Source organism: Pleurodeles waltl, chromosome 2_2 (genome assembly GCF_031143425.1).
Source record: "Pleurodeles waltl isolate 20211129_DDA chromosome 2_2, aPleWal1.hap1.20221129, whole genome shotgun sequence".
NCBI classification, from domain to species: Eukaryota; Metazoa; Chordata; class Amphibia; order Caudata; family Salamandridae; genus Pleurodeles; species Pleurodeles waltl.
In genome coordinates, this window is record NC_090439.1 from 316,735,873 (window position 1) to 316,758,070 (window position 22,198).

General features: G+C 46.2%; 1 protein-coding gene across 2 annotated transcripts in view; it reads right to left on the reverse strand.

Moving 5' to 3' along the window:
- Nucleotides 1–1,223: 1,223 nt before the first annotated feature.
- The window catches only part of ATP9B (ATPase phospholipid transporting 9B (putative)), a 2,250,419-nt gene continuing 2,229,444 nt past the window's right edge, over nt 1,224–22,198 (reverse strand). Inside the window, exons 29-30 of one of the 2 annotated variants that reach the window (XM_069219789.1) lie at nt 18,004–18,036; nt 1,224–3,358 (exon numbers count right to left, since the gene is read on the reverse strand). In XM_069219789.1, coding sequence (XP_069075890.1) covers nt 3,222–3,358; nt 18,004–18,036 — 170 coding nt within the window. In that variant the 3' untranslated portion in view covers nt 1,224–3,221. The remainder of the gene's footprint in view (nt 3,359–18,003; nt 18,037–22,198) is intronic. The other variant, XM_069219790.1, reaches the window with a different exon arrangement.

A 22,198-nucleotide genomic window follows, 5' to 3' on the forward strand; every position in this document is an offset into this window, starting at 1 on the left:
ATTCAAGTAGCCACCAGTCATTTGATCGGGAAGAGGAGTCGCCAAAGATCAGTACTTCCGTTTTATCCATGTGGAGGCACAAGAAATTGTTGGTTATCCACTACGTAACTGCAGTAAGGACATCTTTCAGTCTGTCAAGTTCTTGAGAGCAAGGGCAGCCTGAAAGCACTGTAAGCTAAGTATTATCAGCACATCAAAAGAAATAGATTCCAAAGAAGTAGATCACTGACCTAGAGGAGCCTCAAAAATCTTAATAAGGGTAGGCAACCTGTAAATCTACAAATGTTAGATTAGGCGTTTGCTAATAAAAACAAGCATTTGCAATGCAACGGGTCTCGCATTTCGTCGAGTTAAAGCTATTAGCATTGTAAACTCTTAACCAGACTTTTCTTGCCACAATAAATAAAAAAAAAAAGCGCGAACCTAACAGAAAACATGGAGCCTCGTATGCATCCAGTATTTGGTCGGTGTTGTCGAGGAGGACTAAACACCGGAAAAGGCAGGACGTATGCATGCTTTATAGTAATGAAAGCAAGCAGATTTTAAAAGGCAAGCCCACGAATGAATGTAAGGTACTGACGTGACATGGGCGTGGTTAGAAGCCCAAAGAGAGATGCGCTTTGTGCTCGCCCCTAACAAAAAATAACCTCAGCACCTACGAAACCAGCAGGTCATACGGTTTATGAGGATCACAGCGCCCTCCTTATAAAAAGTATTTTTTTCTTACCCACAGAATGGTAAGAATTTTTTTTGAAGTTTTCTTTCACTACCGTTTTTCTTTTAATTTATATAGATACTTCCTGATATCGTTAGGGGGTGATTAATTTTCTTAGCGTTTTGATTTCACTACATTTATCGTCATCAGCACCCTCCTGCACCCACTTAAATTTCACAAAGTGCATTCCGGGTGGCTTAGAATGCAAAATTATAATTATTCTTTATTTTCATATATTAACTGCACCCTGAAAAGTAATGGTACATAGGCCTTCTCACACATTCAGCCACAAAGGCAATCCAAACCTATTTGGTGTTCATGATCTAAACACGCATTAATCGTTGCTTCCTATTGACCTACAACTACAAAAAAATGTCTGCAAGCTCAAAGTGAGGAAACAGTGACATCTTGTGGGGAGAGTACGTATTATTTTTTTTTTTTTTTATAGAGCAGTATGTAATGTTAAACAGAAAATCCCTTTACACATAAAAATCACGGGCAACATAAATTGGTAGAAATTAAGCTTTATTGCTCTTATAACAAGAAGTCATAATACTTAAAAGAAAATCAAAAGCATACGAAACAAAATAAATGGTGCTAAAAAACAAAATGTTTCGCAGAAGTAGTAATTTTAGTCATTTTTGCACACAAACCTGCAAATGGGTAGAGTCTAGAGAGGGTCACCTGCTTGAGAACTGTACTGTGCAACGGGTGAGGCGGTTTAGTTTAATATGCTGGCACTTGGATGCATTCATTAAGTGCAAACCATCCACAGGTATTAGCACAAACTCGTAGTAATTAAGTTACAACAAACCAGTAACTACCATATCTGGCGTAGTGTGCCAAAAAAAGGAAAGAAAAAACCCACATAAATGGTCTGCTTCAAAGTTGGTCCCAAAACATTCTTTAAAATATGCACGTGTTTCAGAACTGAACGTGGACTACAAGGGTGCTACTTCGTCAATAGTGGTCCAATGCCAATACATTTTCCCGAAATAAATATACCACAACAAAAGAAAGTAAAGAGAGAAACATAGCCCTGGGTCATTGTGCAGTGCATCGATTTTGTAACGTAACTGTTTTGACACGATCATTTCGTAGTACAGTATATATCTCACGGTAGGCGTGCTGCACTAAGCCACTGCCCAATAAGTCAAATGCATTGACCCTAAGATAAAAAGAACCCAGTGGAAGATGAAGGATTTTCCTACCTTAACATTAAGCCTGTATCACGCACTTTACCTGAGAAACCTACGTAAACAGATTACAGCTCAATGCAAAAAAATAAAAATAAAATACCAACGCAAGATCAACCAGGTATGCTGATCATAATCCAAGCCAGTATTATTGGGCCGGGGTGTCGAATGCTAGGGAAAGCCATGCTCAGGTACACCCAATTGGCCTCACCGTTACTATCACTAGACCTTTCGCTGATGCTTACTCGAAATGAACTGCCTTTCTTCAGTAAAATCTCATATCTTTAGGTTAGCTGTTCTCGTAAATACTTATTCAAGTTAACCTTTCAGTATATATGTGTATAAATAAATACACCAGTAGGCGGCTTGCGTAGGGCTTCAGGAAGATTTAATACTGTACTGAAATAGCCCCTCGAGCTCCGAGATTACACGCCTCGGAACTTTAGAGTGTGCATAACTGTGTTGCGCCAAAAGTGGAGTAAATATGCTTTACTAATACAAAATAGTCACAGGATTTCGAAATATATAGGTGTTTAACAAGTATATGTCTAAGTCGCTTTCTACTTCAGCAGCTATGCAGAAAGATGTGCAGAAATAGTATGTTTTTTGTGCATCTTTGGTGTCAATATCCCACTGTGGAACTTCCACCAAAGTTGTAGAGTTACTGAAATGAATATATAGATTCACTGGAGAAAGGGGTTGCAACAATAGCAGCTCCTATGGCAGCAGTGTGCTATGGGGACACATGTCGTAATTCCTGTAGGGACTATCCATCAAGGTCTAATATAGCAAGGTACATAGGTGGCAGCAAACAACATCTAAAGGCCCAGGCTTGGATTATACTGGGTGTTAGAATACAGGTGACAACATTGAGCATCAGTCCGCAGTAGGGCAGCAGCTCAACAATTACTAGCGCTCTGCGTTCTTCCACTTCATTTTGTCAAAATCGCTCAACTCAACAACAATAAAAACAGTCTAATGTATATTTAAAAATATATAATAAAAATAGGTCTTCGGCATGAATCCTTCATGTACGTCCTAAATGAAAAGTAACATAGCGGTTAGAAAACAGTGGTCCTTCGTCTGATTTAGGGCGCTTTATGAGCTCGTGTCAGTCACAGCTAGTCTAGGGAGTTTCGTCAGGTCGGGAGTGTTCTCTCTTGTGCTCGGTGTGCTCCCCTTGACGTCTTGTAACTTCAGTGGCAGCTGCTGTGGCCCCCCCACAGGAGTCAGTGAGGCGCGTCGGGAGGGCTGAGGCTGTGCCCCAGCTGGAGTGGCAGGCGCGAAAACCCCTCAGCTCCACCGCCTTCCTACGCCGTCAGCTTGGAATAACTTGAGGGAGAAAATTTGCGCTTCAAGTACTTTACAATGTACAGTGGAAGACAGCTCACAACCGTGATGGCGGACACTTTCCATAGGAAGGTAACAGTTGTGATAAAGGCAACATCTGTGGAAGAAAAACGAAAAGAAACAATTAACTGGTGCTTGACTACCTCGCAGCATGGAAGAAGTGCGACATAGATTACATATACCTGGTTCAATTTAATTTTGCAAACTCCTTCAGTCCTATTTTTGTTTCTCACAAAACTAAGTATGCCCGGAAAAACACGATTTAGAGGGTGCACGTACTTCACAACAATGACAAAGAAATCGTCCTTTATAACTGTGCAAAGTGTTGTCAAGTAGTGCCATATACACTGCAGCGTTCTGCACGCAGGGCATTTCCACTACAGATCCCGTAGAGTAGTAAAAGGCATTGGACTTAGAAGTGAGCAGCGGGTTCAACAGTTTGCTTTTAGTGCCGGGTGGTTTAGGAACAGCAGACTGTCTTCGAGACAGTCTGAGACCAAGAGCCAGAACAGCGGCACAATTCCTCCAAGAACATTTTGTGGAGAACATACATCAGCCTTTTCTTGTGGCGCAGGGTACTGTAATATAACAAGTGTAAGTAGCTCACCAGTATATATCAGTGGCTTTACAAGTCAGCCCCAGGGTTCTGGATTAACCTGTTTGTCATTGGACATCTTCATGATTAATGTCCAGGACATTTGTCACCATAGGCACCAATTTCAGCCATAAAGACCTCTGGTCTATGTGGAGACAACTTGGTTGCCAGAACTGCCTGAAAACAGAAAAGCTGAAACAGGATCCTAGAAAACGTTTAGTTGTTTAAGGCCAGTTACAAGAATTAAATGGCCAAAATCTGGCCACATGTTTTGGTATCAAGATAGCTTGAGCTTTCTTTTGGATCCACAAAGGATGTCAAAGTCAGTAAAAGTTATTTATTCGATCAAAGCAAATGACCATGAAAGTTATAATAAAGAGCATGCTTACATAATATCAACAACATTTCAAGCATATTCAATCCTATTGGAGCTAATAAACACAAAAACGAAAAACAACACTTTTAACATAGAAATCAAGACAAACAAATACATTCATACGAAAGCAGCATCTGACCTCATTTGTGTAGCACGTTGTATAAAACATGAGACTGAAAAACACAAACTAGGTGATAAAGTAAATGGAAAAAGACCACAGCAGCCATAAATTGTCTAAAGTTTGCTTGTCTTAAGATAATCAGAATAAACACTTCCTTGGTGTAGAATAACATTTACAGAATAACAAAGTGCAACAAGCTTTGTGCAGAAGAACAGTCACATGGGCAAACACGTAGAGCTACCAGGAAGTGTACAATATTCAACCTCAGTCCAGTCAACAAAAGTGTATGGTGCTTGTTTGAAAACCAGATAAAATAAGGTTTGATGCAGGGAGTAGTGCAAATCAGAACATAGGTTAAAACTGTAGGTTTCTTTAAAACACTATGAAATCATGCATTACTACACCTAACCATAAACGTTTCCTTAATAGATTTAGAGAAACTGTAAGATAAAGGGGGTCATTATGAACACAGCGGTTAACACCGACGTGTTCATGCTGCCGGTCTTTCTATTGACCGCCAGCCCCCCTAGGACCACGCCGGCCATATTATAAGCATTTTGCTGGGCCCACCGGCCCAGCAGAATGCCTGGCCGGGACATTGCCGGCGCCTCCACATGGACCTGTGCGATGGGGCACTGCACAGGGGCCCCTGCACTGCTCATGCCAAGTGCATGGGCAGTGCAGGGGCCCCCAGAGCACCTCTTCCGCCAGCCAGGGAAAGGCTGGGGGAATTGGGGTCATTATCCGAGGGGCAGCAGTGCTGCCCTGTCGGATAATGATGCCATCCACTGCCAGGCTGCCTATCAGAGGCAGCCTGGCGGTGGAGGAGGGCCACCTATGGCGGCCCTCCATGTCTTCATTAAGTGGCGGTCTGGGCTGCCACGCCGGATGGCGGGATTTCCCGCCACCGCCGGCATGGCGGCCCAGACCGCCTAGTTCATAATGAGGGACAAAGTGTCTGAATTCTCAAACAAATCAAGTAGACTCAGGCTATGGCAAGTTGTATGATATACAATTTCCAGGAGACCAGGGCGTAGCCTGGCCAGTAATACTAGGGGGGTTGTGAGCTTCAAATTTCCCAACAGTCACCCTGGCATGTAATGTTAAAATACATTATACAACAACCAGGGTGCATGAGAGGGGCCCAAGGGGCAGCAGAAAGGGAGTGGAATGTGCACTGGTAGGAGTACTAAGTGAGAGAAAATACAATATTTTGTAAAATAAGTAACATTTTCAAGGACTTCCAAAACAGAGGGAGAAAGAGTGTGTGTAGTATTGCCAGTGTGTATGTAACATTTCCTGGAGAACTCTGAATGACACTTCATCAGACACGACTGAAAGCACCTTTACCCAGCTATTTATCAGCAAATACAGTTATTAGAGGTGTGTAACACCCCAAACACCCCCACCCCCTGAAGCTACACCCCTCTGAGGGGATCTTTAAGCCTCAATCAAGTTTAAGACAATCAGATAAAAACTGCCCGATAAAAAATGTGTTTTTTGGTCCATATCCTTAGACACAATAATAGCAGTTGAAATTTAATTTGGTCATTAATAGAGTCCAACCCCATTTCTATTGGCATATATGGGGTACAAGTAGTTTTTGGTGCAGCCAACAATCTTTTAATAAAATCATTCTCGACCCTCTGTAGTCACAGGTAATCCCTAATGTCCCATAGACCAGCCTCATAGGTGACGTTGGAATGACATTTTGCCTTATAAATTGTCATAAGTTCCTGTTAGAAATTGTGTCTTTGGTTGGCAGTCAGGTTACCCCCTGCCCAAGCAAGGACCCTCACTCTAGTCAGGGCAAAGAAGAAACACACCTGATTAGCCTCCACTCACCCCTTTGGTAGCTTGGCATGAGCAGAAAGGTTTAACCTAGAAGCAATGTGCAAAGTATGTGTACCAAGACACACAGTAATCCAGTGAAAACACTACAAAATGGACACTGCACCAGTTTAGAAAAAATAGGCAATATGAATCTAAATCAAAGACCAAAATTACAAAAATCCAACATACACAAGTCAAGATATGAATGCAAACGTTAATTTTACACAAAGTAAAGCGATGCGTCGATTCCTTACTCACAAGTGAGGCCGTGTGTTGTTTCTTCTCCGGTTGGGTAGGCGATGTGTCAGATTTCACCCTTGCAAGAGAGCGATGCATAGATTTCTAGACAGAGCACCTCAGATCCGCACAGGTTCACAAGGACTTTGACACCCAGCGACAATGTGTGAGAACTCCACTCACACGGTGCTGGAAAACGGGGCTGTATGGGGTTTGCGTCGCTATCAGCAGCCGCAAGCGGGTGTTGCATCATTTCTCCAGCCGCGATGCGTCGATCTCCTAGCTGTGATGCAGGTGGAGCATACATTTTAGCCGTGAAGCGGGTGACACACCATTTTTCAGCCAAGTTGCAGGTGGTGCATGAAACATTTCCCCGCACGGTGTTTTGTGCGTGGATTTCTGTCTTTGGTCTGCCAACTTCACCTTTCAAGAGCCCAGGGACTGGATGGGGCGCCACTTGGCAGTGCTTAAGTCTCAGCAGGTAGTCCAGGTGCTGGTAGAGAAAGTCTTTGATGGCCCTGAGACTTCAAAGCAGGAGGAAAGCTCAGTTCAAGCCCTTGGAGATTCTTCTCAAGCGGGAATGCACAAGAAAGTCCAGTCTTTGTCTCCTTTCAGGCAGAAGCAGCAACTGCAGGCCAACCCAGCAAAGGACAGTCACAGGTAAAGGGACAGTACTCCTCCTCCGGCTCTTCTCCTTGGCAGAGGTTCCTCTTGATCCCAGAAGTAATCTTAGAGGAAATCTAAAGTCTGGGGTTTTTGGGTCCACTACTTATACCCCTTTCTGCCTTTGAAGTAGGCAAACTTCAAAATAAAGTCTCTGTTGTTCACAAGATCCTGCCTTGTCCAGGCCAGGCCCCAGACAAACACCAGGGGGTTGGAGACTACATTGTGTGAGGTCAGACACAGCCCATTCAGGTGTAAGTGACCACTCCTCCCTCCACTCTGGCTCAGATGGCTCATCAGGATATGCAGGCTACACCCCAGCTCCCTTTGTGTCACTGCCCAGAAGAGATTAACAAACAGCCCAACTGTCAGTCAGTCTGACCCAGAGGGGGAATATATTAGCAGGCAGAGTCAAAGAATGGCTTAAGCAAGAAAATGCCTACTTTCTAAAAGTGGCATTTTCAAACTAACAATCTAAAAAACAACTTCACTAAAAGATGTATTTTTAAATTGTGAGTTCAGATAACCCAAACTTCATATCTGTATCTGCTCTCGAAGGGAAACAAAACTTTAAGAATATTTAAAGGCAGCCCCACGTTGAGCTATGAGAGGGATAGGCCTTGCAACAGAAAAAAACGAATTTGGAAGTATTTCACTTTTAGGACATGTAAAACACATCAGTACATCTACTACCTTTAACATACACTGCACCCTGCCCATTAGGGCCTACCTTAGGTGTGCCTTACATGTATAAAAAGGGAAAGTTTGGGTCTGGCAAGTGGGTACACTTTCCAGGTCGAATTGGTAGTGCAAGACTGCACCCACAGACACTGCAGTGGCATGAATGAGACATGGTTACAGGGCTACTCATGTGGGTGGCACAATCAGTGCTGCAGGCCCACTAGTAGCATTTAATTTACACCACTTCTAGTGTACTTTACTAGGGACTTACCAGTAAATCAAATATGGCAATCATGGATACACCAATCACCAATGTAATTTACACAAAGAGCATATGCATTTTAGTACTGGTAAGCAGTAGTAAAGTGCCCAGAGTCCTAAAGCCAACAAAAACTGGTCAGTAAATTTAGGAGGAAAGAAGCAAAACGTTTAGGGATGACCTTGCAAAAAGGGCCAGGTCCAAGAGTTCCCTTCTGGGTCTACTGCCAAGTCTAGAGGTAAACCTAAAAACAGCCTTTCTGCTTCTCTTAAGGGCCACAGCTTTTGCTGTATTCAAAAGGTCCCCAGTTACGTTTATCATCAAACAAAATCCCCAGGTATGGATATGAGGGGCTGTACTAATGTTCATACTGTTGACAATAAAAGAACCAACTTTCTTTTCCCAGGATCCATAAATCATTATATGTGATTTGGCCTGGTTAATCATAAGATTGAGGTTGGTCATAAAAATACAATACTGATCTAGCAGCTGCTGGAGGTTGATTAAGGTCCTGGCTGAAAGAACTGTGTCATCGGTGTAGACCAACGCCATCATGCAATGGTCACCTACCCATGGGCAGTTTATGTTGAAATCTTGCATGTATTTTATTGAAACTGCAGATATATAAAGAAAAAACATAAAGGAGCCAGGACACAGCCCTGGCGTACTCCTCTAAAAACTTTAGCTGTCTCCCCACCAGGACCAAACCTCATGTTAGCAGGTAATTCAGAATGAAGCTCTCTTTGGAAAATTACATAGTGGTCTCAATCCCAAGTCCGGTCATAATGCCCCAGAGGTTGGATCTATTAACAGATTCAAACACCAAATTAACATCCATGAAAGCAAAATATATTTATCCTTTATTTATTAAAAGATAAAGGTTGAGGCATTGCTCATTTGTCCCAAGGCCAGTGCTAAAGCCAAACTGAATTCGGAAAGAATATAATTTTCATGGGTCCAAGTTTAAAGTTGCTTTAGTAAAATACTGCCCCTTATTATAGCGGAAAGCTGATTAGCAATATTGGGCGATAGCATTGTGGGTTCCCATTACACCTGTTCTTAAAGATGGGCACAACAGTTGCATACGACTAAGCTTTAAGGAGACCATTACTTAATGAGGCCTTCAAAACATTTGTCAAAAGGGGAGACCACCAAGGCATTTTTGCCTAAATAGATCCACAGGTATCCCATCCGGCTCTGAACCTTTCCTACACAGGCATCTGTTGATAGCTTCTTTGACATCATACAAACCTATATCTCAGTCAGAAAAAGAGAGAAGAGGAGCACACAATGCCATTGAACATTTGGCTTGTGCCTCAGTGTGAGAAAGACCCTCAATAGGAGCAGAACCTGAGTACACTTGGGTAAAGTGTCTGTCCCAGTCTTCCGGGGTGAACATTGTGTCAAGGCTGCATCACGAGCCGACAAAATAATTCCAAGTCTGCAAGAACGGTTTACCCTTAAGGGTAGTAGATAAGCTCTCTCCCTTACTCTTTTTAGGGCCAGTAAAACATCCAGAGAACTATACAGCATAGCCCCAGGTTGGAGTTAATTCAACTGATCTGAGAGAGTAGAAAATCTGTTTGTAACCGTGAATGGACAGCTCACAGGAGGGAACACTGAAAGTGGGCAGACTGTAGGTCTAAAACAAGCATTTGCAATGCAATGGGTCTCACATTTGCCCAAGTTAGAGTTATTAGCGTTGTAAACTACTAACCGGACTTTTCTTGCCACATAAATTGAAAATGAAAAGTAAAACAGTTTCACATAAGCGGGCTGATTCAAAGCGCCACAGCTACCATGAGCATCAGCGTGAAGAGACACACAAAAGGAAAAAGAAGTCCTCTCGCAGTCAAACATATGGGTAAAAATGCAATTAACCATGGCCAAGGCGGTAACTAAACCTCCCCAAGGAGGAACAAACGTAAAGCATTTACCAATGTCTTCAAAGGATTTTTGAAGGGCAAGCCCACAAACAAGCGGTAGTGATGGGTGTGACGTGGGCGTGGTTAAAAGCCCTGATAAATACCAGCACACCGGAAAAGCAGCACTTGCGCGCTGCTATGCTCCACCTAAAATTAGCTCAAAGGAAGCTCCTCAATCCTGCTATATACATAATACACGCACAGGGTGCATGAGCCCACCCAAACTATCCAGTACAACAAACATATTCCTGACATTTATGAGAATACATTAATTTCTGTCAGGTTTAAAACAGTTTCCCACAAATGAAACTCTTCATACCAAATTTATCAGGGTGTGCAGTTGTCAAAAATCACACACCCTGCCATTAATCCAGTGCATAACTTTTTACTAACTAGCTAATCACGACTCTCAGATGAATCCGGCATCAAGGGGGTGACAATTTTAAGAACTATCACATGAGGAGTGAACTCTGAGGGGAATTGTAAAACTGGTAGAAAGTTCGCTCGAGGATCCATTTGAGTTTGTCCTATGCTCCTCATGGGGACAGGTACAGTGCTAGCACATGACTTACTTCTCCAGAGCATCTGAGAGAAGGTCCCAATGAGTCCTTTAAACAAGGGGTGAAACGAGCTCCTGAAGTAGCCTGGGTCAATGTGAGAATGCCCCTGTTCATCTCACTGACTCCCCATTCCACTGAGGTTGTCATATAAGCATCAATTTTCTGGGGCCTCTGCTAGTGTACAAGCGTGCTAAGCCCCCTAACCAAGTTTTCAAGCGAGCCAAGCCTACCTAGAATGATTTTTGCAAAGGCACTTAAGCTTGTCTTCCAAGCAGGCCAAATGCTCTCTCTCCAGCTCTTTAGTATTCCCCCTCAACCCAGCTAATGCCAGATCCTAGTCCATTGGTCTAATATCATGGGTAGGCTAAACCTTTTTACACAAAGAGAGTTTCTGTTTTTGCAGGCAGTGGGGAACAAAGTGACTATTACATTGGAGAAGGGTACAGCACGTGCGGTTTTCCTTCCGGTGCCAGCCAGTTGTGTAGGGTAATTAGTCTTCAAAGTCCAGGGCCCAGACCCTTTTAATGTCCACAAACAGCTGATGATCTCATGGCAGTACTCAAGCATTCCTCAGAGCCAATTTCCTGCTCTAGGGCCCCCATCACATTGGTAAGATGGGATAATATAGAGCCTGCCAGTGGGTTATCCTTATTGATGGCTATGGACTTCCTTTTTGTCATAATGATGCCTGACCCTTACAAAAACATAAATACTAACAAGGCAAAGAGCCACTAACTGAAGAACAAGATCTCAGAGGGGTGGCCCAGCCCAGCCTCCTCCAGCAGCCGACAGGTGCTGACGGGTCTGCTCTTGACTCTGTACCCGGGGGCATGCGCCTGGATGCTGTGTATGCTGTGCTGCAGGAATCCTTTGGTGCTCTTAAGGCACCCACTGGCACAGTGGATAATGTGGTTTCCTCCTGCCCAGCTGGGAAAACTGGGGCATGCATTCCGGGTCCACAACAACAGGCAAATCAAGGTGGCTGAGAAGCAGCGCATCCCGATCAGCGGAAATCCTCTGGGATTTTAGGGTGCACACAGGCGCAGTGAATAAAGTGGCCTTCTCCAGCCCAGCTAGGAGTTTTTCGGCATGTAGCCCAGGCCCACAACAGCAGCAAAACAAGATGGTTAAGCAGCAGTGCGTCTCACGCAGTGGGAATCCTCTAGTGCATTTAAGGCACCCACTGATGCAGTTAATAATGTAGCCACCTCCTGCACAGCCAGGAGATGGGAGATCTGGGGCACTTAGTCTGGCCCCCAACAGCAGGCAAAACAAGGCAGTTGAACATTAGTGCGTCCTGCACTGTGGGAATCCTCTGGTGCTTCTAAGGCACCTGCAGGCGCAGTGAATAATGTGGTTTTCCTCCGCCCAGGTGCAAGATCGGGGGGGGGATGTAGTCTGTGCCCCAACACTAGGCAAAACCAGGTGGTTGAGCAGCTGTGCATCCCACGCTGCAGGAATCCCCCGGTGCTTTTAAGGTGCGCACAGGTGCAGTGAATAATGTGGCCGCCTCCAGCCCAGTTAGGAGATAATGGGCATGTAGTCCGGGCCCACAAAAGCAGGCAAATCAAGGTGGTTGAGCAGCAGCATGCTGCGGGAATCCTCAAGTGCCTTTAACGGACCCACAGGCGCAGGGAATAATATGGCCCTTTCCCGCCCAGCTGGGAGATCTGGGGCATGTAGTCCGGGCCCCTAACAGCAGACAAAACAAGACGGTTGAGCAGCAGCGCATTGCGTGCTGCAAGAATCCTCTGGTGTTTTTAAGGTGACTGCCATTGCAGTGACTAATGTGGCCACCTCCCACCCAGCGGGAAGATTTGGGACATGTAGTCCCGGTCCTCAACAGCAGGCGAAATAAGGCGGCTGAGCACCAGCGTGTCCCATGCTACGGGAATCCTGTGGTGCTTTTAAGGCACCTACCAGAGCTGTAAATAAGATCGCCGCCTCCTGCCCAACTGGGCATGTTGTCCAGACCCCCAACAGTAGGCAAAACAAAGGGGTTAAGCATCAGTGGACTGCGCACTGTGGGAAACCTCTGGTGCTTTTAAGGCACACACTAGTGCAGTAAATAATGTGCCATTTCCCACCCAGCCAGGAAATCTGGGGCATGTAGTCCAGGGTCCCCAACTGCAGGGAAAATAAGGTGGTTGAGCAGCACCCACTTTTAAGAATTAAATGCACACCCTTTTGCCAGCTTAAAAAAACAGACCGCAGCAAGACCAGGTCTTGAGCCAATAAAGGTTTTTAGGAAGCAAAGACCAGGCTCTCTGAATTTGCTTTGTGGTAAACAGATCTATCTTTACAATCATGCAGTATTAAAAAAGGTCTCTAACAACCTCGTTGAGATCCAGCTCACGGAAATCAACAGTGCACCTGCTCAAATTTCACACTCTATATTTTGGATACCAGTGGCTGTATTACAGAAAGTGATCCAGAGGCATATCATGCATGTAAGCCTGCTTTGTGGGCCCCTGGAGCCTTTTGGTATTACAGACTGGGCCATAGACGCTTGTGGGGCCCATTCTGAAACACTTATACTGCTGTCACACATGTAGCACCAGCGCTATCTCAAAAGTGTGTTCCATTATTTGCATGGGGGCGTGGCTCCAGGCAAATGAGTGTATCTCTTTGCCTTTGCACACCTGCACCTCATTATAGTTGCAGGTTCAAAGACAAAAAAGCGGTCAGAATGCGCACTGTCAGAGTGCCTCCTGATGGCAGCCCTCAGAGGGGCTAAAGGGGGTTCTACGGACGCCCCAGACATCCCCCCCGCAGATGGGTGCAGTCACTCACTGCATCCCCTGAAAAGGGATCTTAAATCCCGCTTTAAAGTGCAGATGTTTTTTTCCTCTTGCACAGTGAGCACGGAGCGGCTTTGAAGCAGCCGTTCCATACTTCACTTGAATGTGCTGCCCCAAGGGTAGCAGGAGTTCACCCCAAGAGCCCCAGGAAAGTAGGGAAAAAATACCAAAAAGGACAGAAGTTGAATGCCCTCACTCAATGTTACCAGCCAAATGTTCCTAGTCAACTGACACAGGAGCTAGGTTAGTAGCCAGTGGCTATGGTGTTGCCTGTGTATAGAAAACTCTCCCGTTTTTCACCAAATTAATTAGCTTCAAGCTATTCATTTGGTAACAACTGGTCATGTGGCACTTGAAGATGTGGATATGGGCAGAAGTCAGAGTGGCACCTATCACATCTCGGAGGAGTTGGGCGTTATGTACATCTCGAGGTCTGGATAACTATGATAATGAGGAAGCCTGCGGACCACTAATCCTATGCACCACAACAGGTCTGTTTGGCCGGCCATGTTAGACCGGCCAAACAGACATGCACTGGATCTTACTGCTGAAAAATGAACTCTTAAACATAGTGTTTGAAGAAAGGAAATAGGGTCTGAGGAGGACTGACACTTAGAATTTGCTATGCTACTTTTTCCGTCTGCGTGTCCACCAGCACAAACAGAAGGATTGTATGTGTTTTCATTATTATGGCAGCCACTGCCCCTACTCACATGAAAATGTCTCAAAAACGCCTGATATTTAAATCTTTTCAATTTGTGACAGGCCAAAAAGAGATTTGTCCTCCTCTCCCTTGCAGCCTTACTACGTCAGCCCATGAACACTACAAAAGCCTGCATGGTGCTTGGCTCCATTACTCCACATAAAGTAAGACTACAGAGCGAAACCAGCATTTTTCTTCTATAATCCAAGTAGAACTGACATCATCCGCACCTCGGTGATGCAGAGCTGGAATGGCAACACAGCCAACAAATACAGTGCCACAGGGATGACTTGCTGCAAAATGTCTGAGTCTAGTCAGCTGTTTAGACATATTTTACAACAAGGACTCTGCAGGAGGCAATAAACGCAGGCCTCTCATCTTATTCATCAGCTCAATGAGTGAAAATGTTTCATTTGTTGACATTACAACGCACTTCTCTTTCAAACTACAGCATTTTTCATGTCCAAGTCTTTATAGCGTCCACGTAGAGTGTGGGTATGCTGACTAAAAGATGTGCTGAAATGAACTTTTGATACATTTATCTCAGGTTTGCTGGGAACATGTCGTTTCTGCTGTTCATGGACGTAGATGTAAAGGGTTATCATTTCAAGCAATTTAGACATGCAACTGTATCAAATAGTCCTTAATGTGTAACAGTCGACTTGTAGAACAATCCTAGTAAGGAAATACTTTGCCTAAGTACGTTTCCAACATAATTTAGAGCAATCTTAACCCCAGAAACAACTTTGGAAATTGCATGCACAAGAGTAGTAGGAAAAATAAATTGACGACAAGAGGGTGAAACTGAGAAAATGTTAGATGTATTTTGAAAGGCCATTTTTAAAGCTTGAGATAAAATGTTGTGCTAAACATTTTTGCCACGTCTCATGTGATAAGTGTTCTTAGTGAATAAGTACAAGTTACTTACCTTCAGTAACGATATATCTGGTAGAGATATATTCTAGTTGCAGATTCCTTACCTTTGAATTTTTCCCGGGCGTCAGACTGGATCTAGAAATTTTTCTTCAAGCAGTACCCCTGCGTGCCGTCAGGCGGCGTCGGTCGACTCTGCGGGTGTCGCTAGCATCATGGTTATCATGATGACGTCGCAGTCTAATACAGGCGCTACTTCAGCGCGCTGACGTCAGTTTCCTTTCACGACTTTGCACACCAGAATTGTGGAGCCATGAAGAACACTAAGAATGGTGCGCCAAATCTAAGGCCCTTAAAAGGAAGTTCCTGTCCCTAGAAATCAGTTTGCAGTGCAGGGAGTATGGGCAGTACGGTAAGGAATCTGCAACTAGAATATGTCTCTACCAGATATATCATTACCGAATGTGAGTAGCTTGTACGTCTGGTAGAGATTTTTAGTTACGATTCATTAATTTTAGAATAGATACCCAAGCAATACATCCCCGGTGGTGGGCTGCGAACTAAGATCACACCAAAAAATCCTACAGGACCAAACAGCCAAAGTAGCCGTCTCTTCTGACCTTAACATCTAGGCAGTAATGTTTGGTGAATGTATGCAAAGGTGCCCATGTTGCCGCCTGGCAGATATCCCGGATTGGAACTCCATGTGCTGATGCTGTGGAAGCAGCAGTTGCTCTGGTAGGATGAGTGTGAAAACCCTCAGGGGGTTGCTTTTTCTCCAAAGCATAGCACATTTTGATGTAGAGGACTACCCATCGAGAGATAGACCTCTTCTGCACTGCCCTTCTTTTCTTCACACCCACATAACCCACAAAGAGTTTATAGTCCACCCGGAAATCTTTGGTACGATTTAGGTACAATGCCAACGCTCTTTTTGGATCCAGGGGGTGAAGTCTCTCCTCCTCATGAGAGGCATGTGGGGGTGCGTAAAAAGCAGGCAAGATGATTGATTGGCCTACATGAAAATGTGTCACCACCTTGGGAAGGAAGGAAGGAGGCCCTGGTATGAAGCACGACCTTGTCAGGATGTACTGCTAAGAATGGTGGCTTCGAAGTGAGAACCTGGAGCTCCCTCACTCTGCAAGCAGAGGTGATGGCAATGAAGAAGGCTGTTATAAGGATCAAGACCCATAGGGACAGCTGTGGTGCAGCTTGAAAGGAGCACATGAGGTATGTGAGGACCAAGTTCAAATCCCACTGAGGCATTATGAATGGGATAGGAGAAAACATGTGTGAGTCCATTGAGAAACCTCACAACAATGAGAGATTTGAACAGAGAAGGTTGGTCTGCTATCCTTAAAATGGCAGAGATGGCAGACAAATAGCCCTTGAGAATGCCCAAAGCAGAGCCCTGCTGGGCAAGAGAGAGAATAAAGAGAACCTCTGAGGGGTGCAGAGAGGGGGGGGATCAACAAAATTTCTGATAGACCATGCCACAAATTTCTTCCAGCGACAGGCGTAAACTGTTTTGCTGGAGGGACCCCTGGCTGCCAAGATAACATTACAGACTTCGGGCAGAAGGTCAAAAGCCGTCAACTGCCGCCGGACAATCTCCACACAATGAGGCGGAGACTTGACAGGTTCGGGTGAGTGACTGTCCCCTGCTTGTGACAGAAAATCCACCCGAAGGGGCAGGCCATGCTCAATAGCTCAGGATACCAGACTCTTCGTGCCCAGTCCTGGGCCACCAGGATTACTTGGGCCCGGTCGTGCCTGATCTTCTTCAGAACTCTGGGCAGAAATGGTATTGGCGGGAAGGCAAACAGGAGGCCCAAGCTCCCCTTGTGACAAAAATCATTGCCGAGCTAATGCCACCTTTGAACCTCCAATGCGCAAAACAGGCAACACTGCACGTTCTCTGCAGAGGCGAACAGATTTAACCAAGGCTCTGTCCCGACGCCAGGGAAGGTTGCATTGGCATGACCTGCGCCAGGACAGATCTGTGTCCTCAAGGCTCAGGGCCGAAGCCGACGACTTGGAACCTGAGGGGGCCCTCACTGACTCCCCTGGGCCCAAAGGAACCGAGGGATGGTCGGTCTGCCCAAAGATGAGGTACATGGCCTCGTAAATTCTTTGGGTTGGACAGGGGTGGCAACAGCTCCCGGAAAGTTGGGGAGGCATGGTGCCCACCCAGACGGAGGCTCTGGGGACGGAGGCCTAGATTGTCAACGCTCTTCCTGCGGCACGTCGTCCAAGCAACGGGCGAAGTCAAAGAATGTTTGGTCTTCTTTTTCTTGTGACCCCACCCTCCAGATGACTTGGACGAGGAGGAGTGGTGATGTCTCTGCAACCGGTCTCCTGGCCTTCCTCTTGAATGAGACTGGGAACGACAAGGAGTCAACTGCTCTGCCGTCATGAGCTCCAGGGACCGTTCCCTCAAAGCTTTCAGGTTCATGGCCTGACACTCAGATCATGACTTCACGTCATGGCCGCGCTTCAGACACCAGAGGCAGACAAGGTGCAGATCCGTCACCAACATCATTTGGTGACAGGAGTCGCAGGGCTTGAATCTGGTCTTTCGGGACATCCCTCGACGCATCCAAAACTCATCAAAAAGAATCTACAAAAGTGTTGCAGTTAGTCAAAAAATGACTAGGAGCAGCTCTTCTTTAGATCTGTGCATAGGCTGGTGCAGAAAGAAAAGAACTGACGGCAGCGCGCTGGGGAGGCGCCTATCTACGACCGCAACGTTATCACATCGACCACGACGTCAACGATGCACATGGAGTTGACCAACACCACTTGATGGCGTGCAGGGGTACTGCTGGAAGAAAAATCTCCGGATCCAATCTGACGCTTGGGGGAAATTCTAAGGTAAAAATCTCTAACTAGAAGTCTCTATCAGATGTTGCCTACTTAATGGCATTTAAACAACAGAATCCTTCACATTTTCCTTTTTTACAATAATCATTAGGTTATGTTCCAAAATCGTGCTTATTGCTAATGTTAACAAATAGTCCATTGTGACAAAATGCCATGTGGAATCTTATACTTTTGAGAACAAAATTATTAAACATTTGCACAATGTATCAACAAAACATTTCACACCACCTACCTAAGAAAGCTCCCAATGATACTCTGCCTATGCCTGGGGCAAGAAAACAGAAAGGAAAAAAAGAGACAAGAGGACAGATTTATAGAAAGAAGAGCTGAAATATCCGGAGATCAAGATTATAACCACCAAAGAAAATAATTAGCTGTGGAAGTAGACAGTAGAAAGTAGCATGAATGAGACACAAACAGAACATTAAATTAGAGTGTTCAAGGCTGTTTTGACATTTCAAAGGTACTACATGTTACGGCCTAATTTAAATATTTCCCCTAATGAACAAGTTACTTACCTTTGGTCACGCCTCATCTGGTAGAGACATATTCTAGGTGCAGATTCCTTACCTTAAAATTTCCCCAGGCGTCAGTCTGGATACGGAGATTACCCCTGCGCACCGCTAGGTGGTGCTGTTTGGCTCCGCGTCCACCAACGGTGTCATGCACATGGATATGACATGACAGGACCTATATAGGGGCTACCCTGGCATGCTGATGGCAATTTCTTTTCACGACTTTCCACGCCAGAAGTGCAGAGTCATGAGGAACACTAACCACTGGTGTGTCAAAACTAGGGATCTGAAGAGGAAATCCCTCTCCCTAAGCGGGGAGGATGGGTGCAACTAGAATGTGTCTCTACCAGACAAGGCGTTGCTGAAGGTAAGTAACTTGTTCACCTGATAGAGACTTCTACTTGCAGATTCCTTACCTTCAACTAGATACCCAAGCAATACCATCCCCCAGGGTGGGTCTGCAAACCAAAATCATACTAGGAAGTCATGCAAGACCAAAAGGGCAAAATACCCCTTTCTTCTGATCTGACTATCCAGGCATTAGTGTTTAGAACTCTGTGTAGAAGTGGTAGGAGCGGAAAGGCATCCAGGAGGCCTGATCACAAAATGAAAAGCATTGCCGAGCGAGTGAGCGCCGCCTAGGAAACTCCAACGTGCAAAGTACTGACCTTGTGTGTTCTCTACAGAGGCAAACAGATCTAACCAAGGCTCTCCCCGCTGCTAAAAGAGACCTTGCATCACCTCCATATGCAGATGTAATTCGTGATCAAGCAGGCACTGACAGCTGAGTTACTCCGCTCTGACGTTTAGAAAGCCCACCAGCCTCCCAACAAAGGATCCACAACTCCACCCACCCTGCTTGTTGCAGTACCACATGGCAGTGATGTTGTCCATGAACACCTCCACTACTTTCCCTTTGAGAGTGGGAAGGAATGCTTTCAATACAGGTTTGATTGCCCTGAGCTCCAAAAGATTGAAGTGGAGCCCAGACGCTGCTGGAGACCAGAAACCTCTGTCCTCCACCTCTCCGATGTGGCCACCCCATCCCAGGAGTGACGCATCTGTCACTACTGTTAGAGCTGGTTAGGGAATGGAGACGGACGTGCCTCTGACCCAATTGTGGTTCAAAAGCCACCACTGCAGATCTTGTGCAGTTCCCTCCGAGATCTGAACCATGTCAGAGAGATTCCCCTGATGCTGCGCCCAGTGGAACTTCAGGTCTCACTGCAGAGCCCTCATAAGCCATCTGGCATGTATTACCAGCAGGATGTACGAGGCCATGAGGCCCAGCAGCCTCAGAGTCAGTCTCACCGAAATCCAGGATAGATGCTGAAACATCAGTTTGATAGCCTGTAAATCCTGGAATTGCTCCTCGGGAGGAGAAGCCCGAAACTGCACTATGTCTAGAATAGCTCAGATGAAATGGACCATCTGCGAGGTGTGACTTCGGCACGGTTATAGTGAACCTGAGCAAATGTAGAAGGTCTGATGCAGTCTGGAGGTGGGAGAAGACATCCTGGGGAGAGCCCACCTTCAACAGCCAGTCACTGAGGTAAAGGAAGCCTGAAACCCCTGACCTGCGCAGATGAGCTGAGACCCGGGGGGTGCTGGAGGCAGCACAGTGAATTGAAAATGCTTGTGGCCCACTGTGAACCGCAGGTAACACCTGGGTGCAGGAATATGGAAATAGGAGTCCTGCAAGTCCAACGCTACCATCTAGCCTCCTGGGCCCTGGGAAGATAGAACCTGAGCCAGAGTGAGCATTTTGAACAACTTTTTCCATGTCCTTTTTGGGCACCAGAAAGTAGCGGGAAAAATAAACATGAACTACTTCTGTAACAGGGACCCTCTCTATGGCTCTCTTTGCCAAGAAAGCCATAACCTCCTTGTGGAGAAGTGCCAGGTAATCCTCCGTCAACCGATCATATGATGATGGCCTGGAGGGAGAGGTAGTCTCAAAGGGTAGGATTAGCCCCTTCGGACTATTTGCAAAACCCATCTGTCTGATGTGATGGACTGCCAGGTGGGCAGGTGAAGGCGAATCCTGCCTTCAACTGCTCCCTGGTGGGGAAGCGTCAGACTAGGAAGGTTTGGAGGCTGCTGTGGGGGGACAAAACGCAGACTGAGGGGCAGCTGCAGGGCCCTGAGACCTGGTTGTAGTCCAGGACTCCTTAAAGCACTTGAGCGCCAAGTTTGCTTTGTCTTCGAGAGACGGCTGCCATCAAAGGGCATGTCCATAGGCCACCGTCGATGCAACCGATCTACCCCTAGTGAGTTGGTCATATCCAGCCCACATCGAATTGTGAACTTCGCTGCTTCTTTCCTGTCAGCAACAGCTTGAGAGAGAATAGCGAAGGCATCCTCCTAGGACTGTGGCAGCAACTGGTCAACTGTGTCCCACAAAGTACAGGTGTAGGAGCCCAAAAGGGAAGCATTGTTCACAGACCGCAATGCCAGGCTGGAGGAAGAAAACGTCTTCTTCACAAGCTGATCCAGCCTCATGGATTCCCTATCCGGGGGTGTAGAAGGGAATGCACCTGGGGACATGGAGGCTTGGATAACCAAGCTCTAAGGGGTTGGGTGCTGCGTTAGGGACACTGGGTCATTTGGAGCAGATCTACGGCAGTGGACAATTGTCCTGTTCACAGGAGACCCTGTGCTCAATTTGAACCAGGTTTGGAACAGAGCCCCAGCAGGATATTAGAGAAAGCTTAAATAAAGGGCAAAAGGGGTTTAGAAGTGGAAGCTCCAGGCTGAAGCACCTGTGTCAGGAAGTTAGTCCTGACTGCCATCGAAGGCAGCTCAAGGCCCAGGACCTCGGCCACTCTCTGCACCACCATTGAGTAGGATGCTCCCTCTGATGTAACCACTGTAGAGGGAGAAAGCATGCCAGTGTCAGGGAAAGTGTCCAGACCACTGGCTTCCCCCAGGTCGATCCACCAGTCCGCGGGATCTTCTAGCTGGTTTTCTAAAGGATCAAGCGACCCCTCCCAATCCTCACTGTACCCTAACCCAAGAGAATAAGGGTCAGGATCCGACCGAAGGAGGAACATCTCGGGCGAAGTCTGAATCAGCACCACGCAACACCAGTCAACAATGAGGATGGGGTTAACACCGACCATCGGCACAGTCGGCATCAGGAGTGTCGACATCGGAACTATCGTCAGGGAAGGTTGAGGTGGTACGACGGACACCGATTCAGATCCGGGAACAGATCCATTGGTGCCCCCTGGAGCGGAGGCCCAAGCTGCTGGCACGGTTCCCAAGGGGGCCCCTGTCAACTCTGCACGGCCCAAGTGCGCTCTGGCAGAGACAGACTGCCCAAATATGAGGCACATGGCCTCATAAAACTCATGGAGTTGAGCACGGGTCGCTATGGCTCTCAGAAACTCAGGGAAGCGCAGAGTCGAAGAAGACGCAGGCTCCGAGGACAGAGACCTGGAATGACAATGCTCCTTTTCCCTCATTGCGTCATCCGACGGACGGGATGAAGTTAAAGAACACTTGTTCTTTTTCTACTTCTTTTTGTGCCTCAACTTACCTGACCGTCCCAAGGATGTGGAGTGGGACAATGAAGAACAGGGGCTCAGCGACCGTTCTCAGGACCTTCCTCTCCATCGAGATCAGGAGCGATGAGGATCCAAGCACTGGACTGCAATGAGCTTTAGGGAACGATGCCTCAAAGCTTTCAGATTCATGTCCCAGCACTTGGATCACAAATTCGGGTCATGGTCGCGCTCCAAACACCACTAGCACACAAGGTGAGGATCTGTCACAGACATCACCTAATGATAGGATCCACAGGGCTTGAACCCAGTCTTGCGTGACGACATCCTCAACGCACCAGGAGTGTAGACACTCAAAAATCTTCCACAAAAAGTCGTAAAAAAAATGTCAAAAATTGACTGAGGG